Genomic DNA, 14674 nt, shown 5'->3' on the forward strand with positions numbered 1-14674 from the left:
GAGCATGAATTGTCACAGCTGCTGATGGGCTCCTGGGATCTGCTGGCTTTAAAATTCCCAGCTCCCATCTTCTGCTACAGCCACCACAAGACGAAACCCCTGAGGGTCTCTCTCTGGGGCAGCACAGCCCTTCTGCCCCACCTGAAGTTTCAAGGCTCTGGTGGATGGAGAGGTGGGCAGGGAGACTCAGGCAGGTGAAGGTGGTGAGCTTTACCCTCTCTTACTCCTCTCCAGGGAGGGCTGCTGGGGTCCTGAGCCACCAAGGCTTTAGGGCCATGGCCCTTGCATCAGGGCCAGCCTCCTGAGGCAGCTCTGAACTAGTCCTCAGACTGGGCCTGTCACCAGTCAAAAACACTGGAAAATTGGACTCAGATCCATGTTGCTGATTGTGAGCTGTACACACGGAGCCAGTTTGGAGCACTAGTAGCAGAGCCATGGCTATGGATCACAGTGCTGCTCTCTGGGAGCTGGCACAACCCCAGCCAGGCAGCCAGCTACCAGCCATGGAGACCTCCAGGAGCACAGGACATCCCAGGAACAAGTGACTTTAGTGAGCAAGTGACTAATGCAAACCAGAAGGGACAGGTCCCCTTCCCCGCCACCAGCGCACATAGATGAGCCTTTGGCAGAAGTGCAGCTCCCAGGGAGCACCTTTGCAGCATATCCATGGGATCCAGCAGGGGATTCACTGTTCAGACACTCTTGCCTAAACTTTGGGACCAGAGCTTAGCCTCTTGGTGATGGCTCTGGCTGCTTTCCCTCTGTGGCTTCAGCTTGGCGCTTGCCTTTGGCTGGAAAACAGCAATGAGGGAGCAACAACTCAGCAACTGCTGCTCCATCAGCACATGTGGGGGTCTGACTGAGAGCAGCCACCAAATGGCTCTGATATATGGGGATGAATGAGGATCAGGCCCTGCTCTGCTCAGGTCAGAATAATGCCCTGTGTCCCCTGGACATGGGGAGGAGAGGGAGACTTTCACTGCCAGGCCCATACTGAAGGAAAGAGTTGAATAGGAGGACTGCTGGCCCTCAAGGACAAGGCCTCTGCTGCTGGGCTCTGGTGCCTCCCGTGGCACAAGGCTGGTGGGAATGGATCTGGAGGGTCTGGTTAACAATCTGGAAGCCAGTTCATTTTTTCCAGTTGGTGGATTCATGCTGATGAACCAATCAGCAAATGTAATGTACCTTAAACCTTCCTCATGGGCAACTTTAATCAAGCAATTAAAGCACCACAGCACTGCTAATTAAGAGAAGGAAATACCCAGCTTGGTAATTAAGTGCTTGTGAACACAGCGTTGTGCCCACGGACCTTCACGAGGGCAGGCAGTGGAGATGGACTTGTCCGCTGCAGAGAGCAGCACTGTGCAGGGTGGCAGCAGGGGAAACGCCACCCAGCTGCACCCCTCCGCCCGCCTGCCCTGCTGGTGGGCACAGCCCTGGCCACACAGCGTCAGGGGAAGCCCTAGAAGCACCAGGGACAAAGTGACACCAGTGAAGCCCTTGGCAGGGGAAACCAGGCCAGAGACATGACCTGCAGCTGTGCTGGGCTGAGCAGCGACCTGCAGCCACAGCAGCAAACCCTTGCAGCTGGGTGAACATCTGTGGTCCAGATGCTGATGTTGGAAGGAGAGGAGAGGTGGAGGCCTGTGTCCTGCTCTCTTTGGGCACAGAATTCTTTGCCCAGTGTAATACAGGTGGGGATGCCCTTCACCTTTGGATGCCTACCCAGGGACACCACAGTCCATGCTCACTTCTTCCATGCAGAAAGGGTGGAGAAGAATGCAAGGAGAAAAGATGTGCTGGTGGGTGTAGGAGCCCACCAGAGCCTTGCTCCATCCCCTCCTGTCCCCAGACTCCTTATCTCTTTCTCACTCAGAGATGTCTGGGGAGCCTCAGGCCTCTCTTTTTCTGCTAACTGAATTTTCCCCACCTGTTTCAGAGCATCATAGCAACCCTGAGCTTCTTGTGTCTCTATGTGGAGCTGCTGGCATGGGCTGCTTGGCTGGGCACAGGCTGCTTGGCTGGGCACAGGCTGATGATCTTACCAGGCTGGCTCCAAGCAAAACTCCTTTTTTTCTTGAATGTGACCTATATGGAGCCCCCCAAATCATGCACAGGGGCCACAAGTGCCTCTGCCAGCCAGCAAACGTGGCAGCTCATGGCACCCATCACCGGCCTGGGCTCCCCCTGCATTAGTCCTGCCTGGAAGCCTGTGTCCTGCATATCCAGGTGACAGAGGTGCATCAGAGAGCCCTCTGACTGCAGCTCCAGACACACAGGTCCTGTGTGCTCCATGCTTGCAAATCAGTGAGGGTTTCAAGGAGACCTTTCCATGCGAGTCCAAGCTCACAGGTGCCAGCTCCAAGCCGTGGCTGCCTCACACCTCAGAGCCTCCCATGCCTGCTGGCACAGCACCAGTTGGTCATACTCACAGCTAGACTGCACCAGTGCCCTGGGTGCCCAGGACAGAGGGCTCCTGCTGGGAGTGAACCAAAACAAACCTTCCAAGGGCAGGAGCACTGCGAGGTGCTGTGGGAGTCGTGCAAATGGCTTTTCTGCCATGCCAGGCAAGAAGCTCCGAGACACCTCAGTGACTCACAAGGCTTGCAGCGCTGGTTTGGAAGCAGTCAGCTGCCTTTGACATGCAGGCAGGGCTGGCTGGTGAGACCACAGCACCTCCTGCTTGGCCCACACAAAGCTCAGTGTCCTGGAAAGGGAAAGGGAAAGAGAAAGGAAAAGGAAAATTGAAAAGGAAAAAGAAATGGGAAAAGGAAAGGGAAAGGGAAAGGGAAAGGGAAAGGAAAAAGGAAAAAGGAAAAAGGAAAAAGGAAAAAGGAAAAAGGAAAAAGGAAAAAGGAAAAGAAAAGGAAAAGAGAAAAGGAAAGGGAAAGAAAAATGGAAAATGGAAAATGGAAAAGGAAAAAGGAAAGGAAAAGGAAAAAGAAAAGAGAAAAGGAAAAGAGAAAGGGAAAGGGAAAGGAAAAGAGAAAAGGAAAAGAGAAAGGGAAAGGGAAAGGAAAAGAGAAAAGGAAAGGGAAAGGAGAAGGAAAATTGAAAAGGAAAAGGAAAAAGGAAAAGAAAAGGGAAAGGAAAAAGGAAAATAAAAGGAAGAGAGAAAGGGAATAGAAAAGAGAAAAGGAAAGGGAAAGGGAAAGGAAAAAGGAAAATAAAAGGAAAAGAGAAAGGGAATGGAAAATAGAAAAGGAAAGGGAAAGGGCAAAGAAAAGGAAACGGAAGATAAAAATAATGAAAAGGAAAAGAGAAAGAAGGAAAAGTAAGTAGAGGAAAAGCAAATTATTTTGTTTTCCTAACCACATAAAGAGATCCTAGAATGGGTTGGGTTGGAAGGGACCTTAGAGGTCATCCAGTGCCAACCCCTGCCATGGGCAGGGACACCTCCCCCTAGCACAGCTTGCTCAAGGCCTCACCCATCCTGGCCTTGAACACCTCCAGGCAGGGCACATCCACAGCCTCCTGGGCAGCCTGTGCCAGTCTCTCCCCACCCTCACTCTCAACAATTTCTTCCCGATCTCCAGGCTCAGTCTCCCCTCTCTCAGTCTAAGATGTGCCACGGACAGAAATGGTTTGCTAGAGCTGGGCTGGGCGTTAGGAGAAGCTCCTGCACTTGGGGGACTCCCCAGCCCCCCCCCGGGATTCTTGGCTTCATCCTTGCACTGTGTCCGCAGTTGTAGTTTCTAGCCCCAGGGCTGGCTACGAACCAGCCTGTGGGGATGGCAGATCCGCTGGGCTGGGCATCCTGGCTGGCTGAGCTCACCCAGCGCGCTGGAGAGGGGTACGGGGCTGGGTGCGGGGCTGGGTGCGGGGCTGGGTGCGGGGCTGGGTGCAGGGCTGGGTGCGGGGCTGGGTGCGGGGCTGGGTGCAGGGCTGGGTGAGGGGCTGGGTGAGGGGCTGGGTGAGGGGCTGGGTGCGGGGCTGGGTGAGGGGCTGGGTGCGGGGCTGGGTGCGGGGCTGGGTGCGGGGCTGGGTGAGGGGCTGGGTGTGGGGCTGGGTGAGGGGCTGGGTGCGGGGCTGGGTGCAGGGCTGGGTGAGGGGCTGGGTGAGGGGCTGGGTGAGGGGCTGGGTGCGGGGCTGGGTGAGGGGCTGGGTGAGGGGCTGGGTGCGGGGCTGGGTGCGGGGCTGGGTGCGGGGCTGGGTGAGGGGCTGGGTGTGGGGCTGGGTGAGGGGCTGGGTGAGGGGCTGGGTGAGGGGGTGGGTGAGGGGCTGAGTGCGGGGCTGGGTGAGGGGCTGAGTGCGGGGCTGGGTGAGGGGCTGGGTGAGGGGCTGGGTGAGGGGCTGGGTGCGGGGCTGGGTGAGGGGCTGGGTGAGGGGCTGGGTGAGGGGCTGAGTGCGGGGCTGGGTGAGGGGCTGGGTGCGGGGCTGGGTGAGGGGCTGGGTGCGGGGCTGGGTGAGGGGCTGGGTGCGGGGCTGGGTGCGGGGCTGGGTGCGGGGCTGGGTGAGGGGCTGGGTGCGGGTCTGGGTGCGGGGCTGGGTGAGGGGCTGGGTGCAGGGCTGGGTGCGGGGCTGGGTGAGGGGCTGGGTGCGGGGCTGGGTGCGGGGCTGGGTGCGGGGCTGGGTACGGGGCTGGGTGCGGGGCTGGGTGAGGGGCTGGGTGCGGGGCTGGATGGGGGGCTGAGTGAGGGGCTGGGTGAGGGGCTGGGAGCAGGGCTAGGTGCTCTCAGAATGCTCTCAGTGTGCTCTCAGCATCTCCAGCACCTTCACTCCCTCCTCTTACACCCAGGCAAGTGGCCGGTTCCATGTGCCAGGAAAACAAACCAAGGCAGCCCCCCAGCACCTGAAGCCATTTCTACTTTTTCCTAGTGAGGAACAAACAAAAAAGGCAGAGCTGCCTGCAGAGCTGCCTGCAGCGCTGCCCCTTCACCTCCAGCCCGATGTGAGGATGGCCTCTGGCTGAATCTTTTGCAGCTTGCCACTTTTCCTCTGAGCTTGCTGTGTTTAGCAGCTGACACAGTTGAAGGCTGAGAATGATGCAGGCTGGGTCTAGGGTATTGATGAAACAAATTTCAGTTGTGCTTGGTAGGTCTCTGTAGTCCCTGTAGGAAGTTCTAAGGAGCAGCTGGGCTGTGATGGATGGATCTGGCAGCACATTCCAGGTTGGGAACGTGACTCTGTGTGTGTGTGCTTTGTTTGAACTCTTCTCCACATCATTTGGCCAGGATCAGGTCATGATCACAGGTTGTTGCTCTGGGTCCCCAGCAGGCAGGTGCCTGGGCAGCTGCTGTTGGGGGCTTCAGAGCAGGCAGACTGCAGGAATGAGAATCAGAACAGGATCACAGATTGCATTGGTCTGGAAGAGACTCTCAAGGGGCATCATGTCCAACCCCTTGCAGCTACCAGGGACACTTCCAAGCAGAGCAGGCTGCTCAGAGTCCCATCAAGTTTGATCTTGAATGTCTCCAGGGATGAAGCCTCCACCACACCTGTGGGCAACTTGTGCCAGTCTCTCCCCACCCTCACTGTGCAGAACCTCCTCCTAATGTCCCACCCAGCTCTGCCCTGCTTCTCTTTCAAACCATTGCTCCTTGGCCTATCCTCACAGGCCCTTCTAACCAGTCCCTCCCCAGCCCTCCTGTGGATCTCCTCCAGGGCTCTAGGGTCTCCCTGGAGCCCTCTCTTCTCCAGGCTGAGCAGCCCCAACTCTCCCAGCCTGTCTTTGCAGGAGCAAACCTACTGAGGATGCCTCAGTCCCATTGTCTGTAGCATTGATGAAGATACTGAACAGCACTGGTCCCAGGTTGGACCCCTGAGGGACACCAGTTGTCACCTGTCTCCTACCACATGCAGGCTCCAGAGCTGCCTGCTGGCTCCTACAGGGCCTGGGGTCAGGCTCTTGGTAGTTTGTGTGTCCTTTTTTCTTCATTTCTACATCTTTGCTGCTCAAAGCCACACTGCAGGGCTGCAGAGTTAGCTGCAGCACTACCACCTGCAGAGCTGGATCCCCCTCAGCCCCACTCCCACCCCAGACAGCATTTCTGGGTCTGCTTTTGGCCTGGTGAAAACTCTGAGCTTTTCAGAAGCCTGGGTTGGTCCTGCCTGAAGCTCTCCAAGAAGACTGAGTTTTGGGAACAGCTTTCTTCCAGTTTTAGCATTAGCTGCTTGTTTCCAGCAGACTCCTGTGGCACTTCCCCAGACAAGCTGAGATCAGGCCAGCCTCCCACCTCCACACAGCCTCACTCCACCCTGCTCCCCAGGGTACCCCAGCAGGCAGCAGCACAGCTCTGGCAGCAAACCAGAATGTGGATGTTCCCTGAGGAGCAGGACAGCCATGGGTGCCTTGGCAGCACTGAGTGCAAGGCAGGAGGGGAGAAGGGATTATTGAGCTATGGCAGCACCATGCAGATGCCAGTCTGGGAGGCAGCCAGTCTGAACCACCATGGCCCCAGCTGGCACAAATGGCACTGCTCCATTCGGGAGAGCAGAGTCCTCCTCACACAGCTTGCCCTGGTGGCTGTGCAGTCTGGGTGCTGAGCAGGAGCTGTGCAGGGTGCCCTTGCTGCAGGTGCCCTTTGCTCTCGGCCTGATGCACAGGGGCTGGCAGCTTCGCGAGTTCCTGTACCCCCTTCAACAGCTGGGGGTGAAAGCGAGTGTGAGGTGGGCTGAGCTGTGGGAAGAGGGACCAAGCAGCAGGGAGGTGAGGTGGGGTCTGGGGTGACAGAGCAGTGTGACAGTCTGTGAGGGAGTGCTGGGGCTGGGAGGGGATGTGAGCTGTGCAAGGGGGCTGCAGGGTGGGGACTGAGCTCTGTTGGAGGCCTGGTGGTGCCCTGGTGCTAGAGGTAAGACAGTGACCACGGGTGTGAGGCAGTGCTGGGGCACACAGCACACAGAGGATGGGTGGTGGGAGCAATGCATGGCCTGGGAACCAAGAGCCTGCCTGTCAGAGCCAGCCCAGCCAGGCCCCAGACCCACTGCAGAGCACTGACCAGCCTGGGGCCAGAGCCTGGGCTGCCCTGGGGCTGCAGGGAAGGGCAGCCCAGCCTTGCAGAAGCACAGGGCCTGGGGCAGTGTGTTGGGTGTCTCTGTTTAGGACCTGACAATTCTGTTCCAGTGCCTGTCATGTGGGAGCTGGAACCAGCTGGAATGGAGCTCTGATGTTCCATGCTAGCTCCTCTTGCAGTCTGGAGGGCTCTGGGACTGGTGCCTGCCTCTGGCTGTCACAGGGACTATGACATCCCTATTTCAATCTCCCTCTCTTCCCAGCACCACCAAGGCTGCAGCTCTGAAGCCCAGCCTTGCTGCAGGGTCAGAGAAGGGGGCAGCTGATGGCACTGGTGCTGAAGAGTTGCCCTATGGCATGCTCTCAGCCATGCCCTCACCCTGCCTGAGTGCCCTGGGCTGTGGATAGAGCTGAGAGGGAATGACCTGGGGGCCAGGCTTGCAATTGCAACCCCACAGAAGCAGTCCCTGGTGGCCCCAGCAGGGCCACCTGCAGAGCACTGGTCCCAGACGGTGACTTCCAAGTGAGCAGAGCAGCTCGTTCCCAGCAAGCATGTCCCCAGCAGGTCCATCTATCATCTCCCGAGCTCTGCCAGCTTATTAGCAGATGTTGTCCTGTCCCCAGAGGACAAGGAGGGAGGGAAACAAATGGGCCAAGCTACAGATGTCTGGCAGAGCCCTCCCCGTGCTCACTGCTTCTGAGACAGGCCTGCTGCTCCAGGGCCCCTTGGCCAGGAGAGGGATGGGGGTGCTGGGCTGGGAACAGCAGCAAGATGTGATGTGCAGGGTATGGGGAGCAGTGGAAGCCCTGTGGTGTTGACCCCCATAATGGGGAGCCAGCTGTGTGCCAGAGGGCTGGAGATGTGCTCTGCCAAGCACAGGTTTAGTGCTGTTTCTTGCAGGCTCTGTTTGTGACACTGGGACCTGCTGCAGCCCTGGGCTAGATGTGCAAGTCTTGAGCTTGGCTGCAGCTGCAGATCTGCTGCTGCCCTATGTGAAACCACTCTGTGAGCTCAGACTACAGGGACAGGTAGCCTTGGCTGGGTTTTGGAGGGGGCTGGAACTGGATTCAGGAGGAGGACACCAGTAGCAGAGTGGTTCACAAAGAGGCAGGATTGGAGATTCTCGAGCACAAAGTAAGGACATCAATGGGGAAAAAAGGTGTTTGAAACCATCCTCATCTTCTGGAGGGCTCTGGGAGGGCTTCTCTGGCAGTGAAGGCAGCAGGACAACAGCTCTGCAGTTCTCTGGTGGGTGGCTTCAGTGCGTGGAGCCCTGCAGCTCTTCTCAGTCCAACACTCCAGGTCTCTGCTTTCAGACCTGCTGTGTCTAACTGGCATTTTCTCTCAGGCCACTTCCCTGATAGTTTGCCCTCAGCAGACCTTACCCTGGGGGTCCTGATCATCCTGATTGGTTTGGTAGGAAAGAGCTCAGCCCAGAGCAGGATGTGCCTGGCACCCTGGACTGTAAGAATTGTGTATCTTGTGCAGGCTCCAAGCTGATGCTCTGTCTCCTGCACCTGCAAAAGGCTTTGCAGATGTGGCCTGAAGTGCCCTGCTTCCCTCCAGAGCAGTGCCTGCCGCAGCTCCAGCTGCTCTCCAGGCCCCCTCACATGCTCCTGACGGCCAGGTGCTGGGAAGTGGCTCTCCATGGCTCTGCCCTGCTGCACACATTCCCCTGTAATTTGTCATTTAGGATAATTTTACCCCTGAGTGCACCTAAAATAATTGTGAATCACTGCTACAGGTAATTAACTTCTTTTTCCAGCATTCAGTGCTAAGTGATGACAATTGCTTGGTGCAGTTCTGCTGTGCTCCCCATTCCCATCCTTCCTGCTGGCCCTGAGCATCCTCCTCTGGTGGAATCTGTCCCTGCCTATGGCATTGGGGGTTGGAGCTGGATGACCTTTAAGGTCCCTTCCAACCCAGTCCATGCTAGGATTCTCTGTGGTAAACCCTGCTGTGCATAGTGGCTGGTGTGGTCTGTGGCCAGGCTGCCCTGGTGCTTGTTTCCCATCTGGTAGGCTGTGCTCATGCCACAGCTCCACCCTGCCCCACGCAGGGAACTTTGCTTTTTTGGAGATGTGGTTTGTGCTTTTCCCAGCTGGCTCAGGTTTGCCCCTGCCTGAGAACGGGAGGTAGCAGCACTCCTCTCGGTCTGGTGCCCCAGAACGAGGGGTTGCAGGCTGCAGGGTGTTGCAGTGGCAAGCTGAGAACATTTGGTAAAGCCAGAGAGTCCCTGGCTCCTTTGGGGTGTGGCACAAGCACCAGTCAGGACCAGAGCTTGGCACATGTCCCTGGCTGGGGCCAGCAAACCTCCTCTGCCCTGCTTTCCCTCCTCTTGAGGAGGTGAGCAGCTGAGAGCCATGGTCTGACTGCTGTGCGCAGGAGATGATGGCTTGTGGGGCAAAAGGTGCCCGGAGAGCTGAGGAGCAAAGCCAGCAGTTTCCTCCTGAGTCACATCTGCCTTCCCTTCATCCTCAGGTTTAGGCACCTCTGCTCCTTGTGCTGGTGCTCTCTGGGGACTGGAGGATCAGGGGTGTGGGCCCATACTGGATACCTTCTGCCCTTTGCTTTCTCCAGCCTGTGACACCAGCATCTGTGGCACATGCAGCACAGCTGCATCTTGCTAGGGGCATTTCTGCCCTGTCTTTCAAGCAGCATTTGGTGCAAAACTACCACAGAAGCTGGGGACAGAGTCTGAAAAGGAACCAGCAACCCCCTAGAGATGTGTGTGGCTGGACAACAGCCTTCAGCTGCCATCACTGGCAGTAGCTCAGGTGTAAAGAGGCTGCTGGATTGCTGTGCAGTGTGAGCTGCTAGTAGCGATCAGTCCAGCGAGCTCTGTGGCAAGGAAATGAGTGTCATTAGGAAACGAATCAGCACCTAGAAGCAGAACAAACAGCCGGCACAGAGGGATCCAGCCCGCTGGGGATGCTGGATGCAAACAAAACCCTTCCACATGCTTGGAAGCAAAAAATTGAGGCAGTAGGCAGGGGTGGCCACCGAGGGCAAAGACAGGAAAATGAAGGCATTGCTGCCTCAGCAGGGAAAAGCAGAAAGGAGCCCAAGCCGAGATCAGTGCTGGAAGCACTGGGGCTGGTCCCGGGAGTACTTGAGAACACAGGGACTCAGGCAGAGCCTGTTCTTCCTGCCTTGGCATGGCAGCCCAAGGAGCGGCTGGATCCTGCCCACCCAGGCAGCTCCTCGACATGACACAAGCCACTCCCCGGCTGATCGATTGCCCTGACCGCAGAGAAGTTGTTTGTTTCTGTGACGAACGATTCACCCGGAGGGCTGCCGGCAGCGGCGGGGGCAGGGCAGGGCAGAGCGGTGCCAGCCTGCCATAGGTGAACTGCTGCAGCGCCCCCAGCACCGGCAGCAGGCAAGACAAAGGCAGCAGAAGATACCCAGGGTGGCTCCTTTGGCCTCGCTGCTCCTCACAGGGAGCAGGCAGCCTGCGTGCACTGCTGACGAGTGGCACACGGGCCGAGAGGGGCTGCGTGCCCTCGGGTTTGTGCAGGGCAGCTGGTTGCTGTGCTTTAACACCATGCTCTGGGGCAGAGCTTTTGATCCTTGACACTGTGGGCACCTGGGCACACCCTGCATGAGCAGTAGGGCAACCACTGTGAAGTGGATCTGCGCAGCACATCTGTCCCATGAGTGGTGGCTCTTAGAAGGGTGAGCAAGGTGATTCCCAGTACTGCCTGGCTTGCTTTTTGCAGGGACCTGGAGAGGTGACTGGAGTGAGTACAGCTCTGGGCAGCAGGCAGGGGTGCAAGAAATAGACCCCAGAACCGTGGAGGTTGGCAGAGCCTTGAGCTCCTCCAGTCCAGCTGCTCACAACCCCACTGCTGCTGAGCCACTGCCGCTGCGCCACATCCCTCAGCACCAGAGCCACATTGCTCTGAAACACCTCCAGGGATGGGCACTCCACCACCAGCCTGGGCAGCCTGGGCCAGTGCCTGGGAACCCTTGCTGGGAAGAAATTGCTCCCAGTGTTCATCCTGAACCTCCTCTGGCATAGCTTGAGGCCTTAAGAGCACCTTGAGCTTTACAGGTAGCTCACAAACAGCAAAAGCACCCAAGTGTGCTTGTGAAACAGTGGGCAGTGCGTGCCAGAATGGCAGCAGGTACAGCCTGGAGGAGAGACAAAAGCAGTTTTCACACAGCCCAGTTGCCTGTGGGCAGCTGGAGGGGCACTTACCTGGGTGTCAGGGAGAGGGGTTGGTTTGCCAGGCACTGGGATGGGCGTGAGAGCAGGGCCCAGTGTTTTGCTGGTGGGACCTCCTGAGTCGTGGAGTGCTCCTCACCCTGGCCACCCCTCTGAGCTCTGCCCCTTGCCTCCTCCACAGCCTGCCAGCTGGGATTTTACAAGTCAGCCCCTGGGGATCAGCTGTGTGCCAAGTGCCCCTTGCACAGCCACTCGGAGGGCAGGGCTGCCCGCGTCTGCCGCTGCGACAGCAGCTTCTACAGGGCGCTGCAGGACCCCCCCTCGGCCGCTTGCACGCGTGAGTAACCAGGCTGCAGCGGGGCAGGACACAGCTCTGGCGCAGCAGAAGCTCCCAGTGGGCTCTGCATGCAGCCTCGCACCGAGCTGCTGCCCAAAGCCCTGCTGCAGCCCTTCCACCCCACAGCTCCCTGCGACTCATGAGCCCCAATGGGCTGCACTCCCTCCCTGCCCTCTGCCTCACCTGCATCCTGCTGCTCATAGAAGCCCCTGGCTGGAAAAGGTCTTGAGATCGAGTTCAGCCACAACCCCACAAGCCAGCATCTCCTGTGCACAGCTGTCAGACCATGGCTCTCAGCTGCTCACCCAAACGTCTTCCGAGCACCTGCAGGGGTGGGGACTGCAGCACCTCCCTGGGCAGCCTGTGCCAGTGCCCCATGACCCTTTCAGTGAATAAATTGTTCCTAATGTCCAACCTGAAACTCCCTTGGCACAGCTCGAGGCCATTTGTTACTTGGGAGAAGAGTCTGCCCCCACCTCACTCCAACCTCCTTAGAGGCAGTTATAGGGACCAATGAGGTCTCCCCAAGTTGCTCCTCCCCAGCCCTATTCTCCAGACTCTTCACCAGCTTTGTTGTCCTTCTCTGGAGCTGCTCCAGCCCCTCAATGTCCTTCTTGGAGTGAATGGCTCAAAACTGAACCCAGAATTCAAGGTATGGCCTCGCCAGTGCCAGTACAGGGCTAAGATCCCTCCCCTGGTCCTGCTGGTCACACCATTCCCGACACAAGCCAGGCTGCTGTTGGCCTTCTTGGTCATCCAAGCACACTGCTGGCTCGTGGTCACTTGGCTAAACACAGTCAGTCTCCACACAGCCCTGGGCCAGCTCCCAGGGCTCTCTCCTGTCATGCAGCAGGCTGAGCTCTCCTGCTCACACACCAGCTGGCTGCTCTCCTTTACAGACATGCCCAGGGCGGTCAGACCCCTGGCAGGCCATGAGGCACCACGAGTGTTGCTGTGCTCTCCTTGGCTGTGGGTGGATGGTGGTACTAGGTCTTGGCTTTTGGCTTGGCTCTCTGTATTAGGCCACCTTGAGGGGCCCAGGGGTATTAAAATGGGACAGAAACATCCCAGGAGGAGTCCTCCTCTCTGTAGCTGGTCCAGGAAGGCACAAAGGTGTGAGTCTGACAGATGAAGGCATGGCAAAAGACAGGGCAGCAACAGCTGGCTTGTGTCTGCCTTGAGACTGCTACGGCCTGGCAGCTGTGCTGCACCCTCCCCCTGGGTGGGCAGGTGCTCCTCTCTGCTCTCCACCTTGGCTCTGCCCCCAGCAGCCTCATGCCACCCCATCGCTCCCCCCAGCGCAGCCATCGGCTCTTGCCCGCCTGGCTTTGGCACCATGCTCCAGAGCACCTTACCCTCCTGCCATGGCACCCTGAGACCTGGCTGTGGCTTTGCTGTCTGGGCAGCTCCCTATTCCCTGTAGCACTGCTTGTAAGTGCAGCTGCATGCTGCCAAGGGGCAGCTCTGCACCAAGCCCAAACTGCACCTTGCCCATGGGCCATACTCTGCCAATCCCACACTCTGCCAGTCCCATAGTGTGCCAGTCCCATAGTGTGCCAGCCCCACAGTGTGCCAGCCCCACAGTGTGCCAGTCCCATGCTCCCACAGTGTGCCAGTCCCACAGTGTGCCAGCCCCGCAGTGTGCCAGCCCCGCAGTGTGCCAGTCCCATAGTGTGCCAGCCCCGCAGTGTGCCAGTCCCATGCTCCCACAGTGTGCCAGCCCCGCAGTGTGCCAGTCCCATGCTCCCACAGTGTGCCAGTCCCACAGTGTGCCAGTCTCCACATGCCCCAGCAGCCGGCACTCTGCCTGAGCCTCTGTGTCTTTCGCAGGCCCCCCCTCCGCCCCCGTGAACCTGATCTCCAGTGTGAACGGCACCTCGGTGACGCTGGAGTGGGGCCCGCCGCTGGACCAGGGCGGCCGTGCCGATGTGGTGTACAATGTGGTGTGCAGGCGCTGCGCGGGCACCGCCGGGCACTGCGAGGCGTGCGGCAGCGGCATCCGCTTCGTGCCGCAGCAGATGAGCCTGGTGCAGGGAGCCCTGACGGTCACCAACCTCCTGGCCCACACCAACTACTCCTTTTGGGTGGAGGCTGTCAATGGCGTCTCTGACCTCAGCCTGGAGTCCAGGAGGGCTGCGGTGGCCAACATCACGACAAATCAGGCAGGTAGGAGGAGCAGACTCCCCCTCCAGGCTGTGCCCGCAGCGGGGATGCGGATGTGGCTCCAGCCAGCACCCGCAGGAACCAGAACCTGCCCTAGCAGCCAGGGGCTGGGGTGATGATGGAGTGGAAGCCCTCTCCTCTCTGCTGCTGGCGGCGGGTTGAGGCAGCCAAGGCGGCTGCTGCCCAGGGCTACTCTCACTCCTTGGCTCGCAGCAGCCTTTCCCACCTTCCCTTCCCTCCATTTCAGCCTGCAGCCGCTGGCAGAGGCTCCTTTTCTGCCGGAGACAGGGGGCACACAGGACACTTGTCTATTGACAGCAACACTAAGTGGAGCATGAATCTTTCAGGCTGCTCCTCCAGCCTTCTGTCCCCTCCCAAAGGGCCAAGCAGCAGTTCATGCTCTGCTCTTAGCTCACACCAGCACCAGGCCCTGGCAGGTGACAGCAGCATTCCCTGGGAAGTCTGTCTCCTGCATGTCTCACCTCTGGTGCTGCCTTGCTGTGAGATGCCCTTTGGACAGGAAATTCTTCCCAGCAGTGCTCTAGCCCAGGTGGGTCAGGACCTTGCTGGGGGTCACCTGGGCATTTCCCCAGAGCAGAGCACCCAGCTAAGCCCCTTTGCATGGAGCTGGCTGCAGGCAGAGAGGGCAGGGCAGGGTCTGACCCTTCTTGTCAACCCCTTCTGTTGGAAATGAACCTGCAAGAACTTCCTGTGAAGCTGAGCCACTCCTGCTCTGGTGGCAGTGGTGCCAGCAGGAGAAACCTGTGGAGCTTCACTGGGTTAGCTCATGGCTGGCAGGAGAACAAGGCCCTCCTGTTACTTGTCCCTGCTTGCAGCCCTCCAGAGCTCTGCTGAGCCCACATGGAAATCATGGAATGAGAGGATGGCTTCACTTGGAAGGGACCTTCAGGACCATCCAGTTCCAACCCTCCTTCCACGGGTCACCTCCCACTAGACCAGGTTGCTCAAGGCCTCATTCAGCCTGGTCTAAAACACTTTCCAGGGGTGAGGCATCCACAGCTTCTCTGGGCAACCTGTTCCAGTGTCTCA

The 14674-nt window shown here is 58.4% G+C and overlaps 1 protein-coding gene across 1 annotated transcript in view; it reads left to right on the plus strand.

The window, feature by feature from the left end:
• The window catches only part of EPHA8 (EPH receptor A8), a 55844-nt gene that overhangs the window by 28314 nt on the left and 12856 nt on the right, over positions 1–14674 (plus strand). The window contains exons 4-5 of the mRNA XM_064171835.1: positions 11306–11461; positions 13292–13627. Coding sequence (XP_064027905.1) covers positions 11306–11461; positions 13292–13627 — 492 coding nt within the window. The remainder of the gene's footprint in view (positions 1–11305; positions 11462–13291; positions 13628–14674) is intronic.

This window comes from Pogoniulus pusillus, chromosome 36, assembly GCF_015220805.1.
Source record: "Pogoniulus pusillus isolate bPogPus1 chromosome 36, bPogPus1.pri, whole genome shotgun sequence".
NCBI classification, from domain to species: domain Eukaryota; kingdom Metazoa; phylum Chordata; class Aves; order Piciformes; family Lybiidae; genus Pogoniulus; species Pogoniulus pusillus.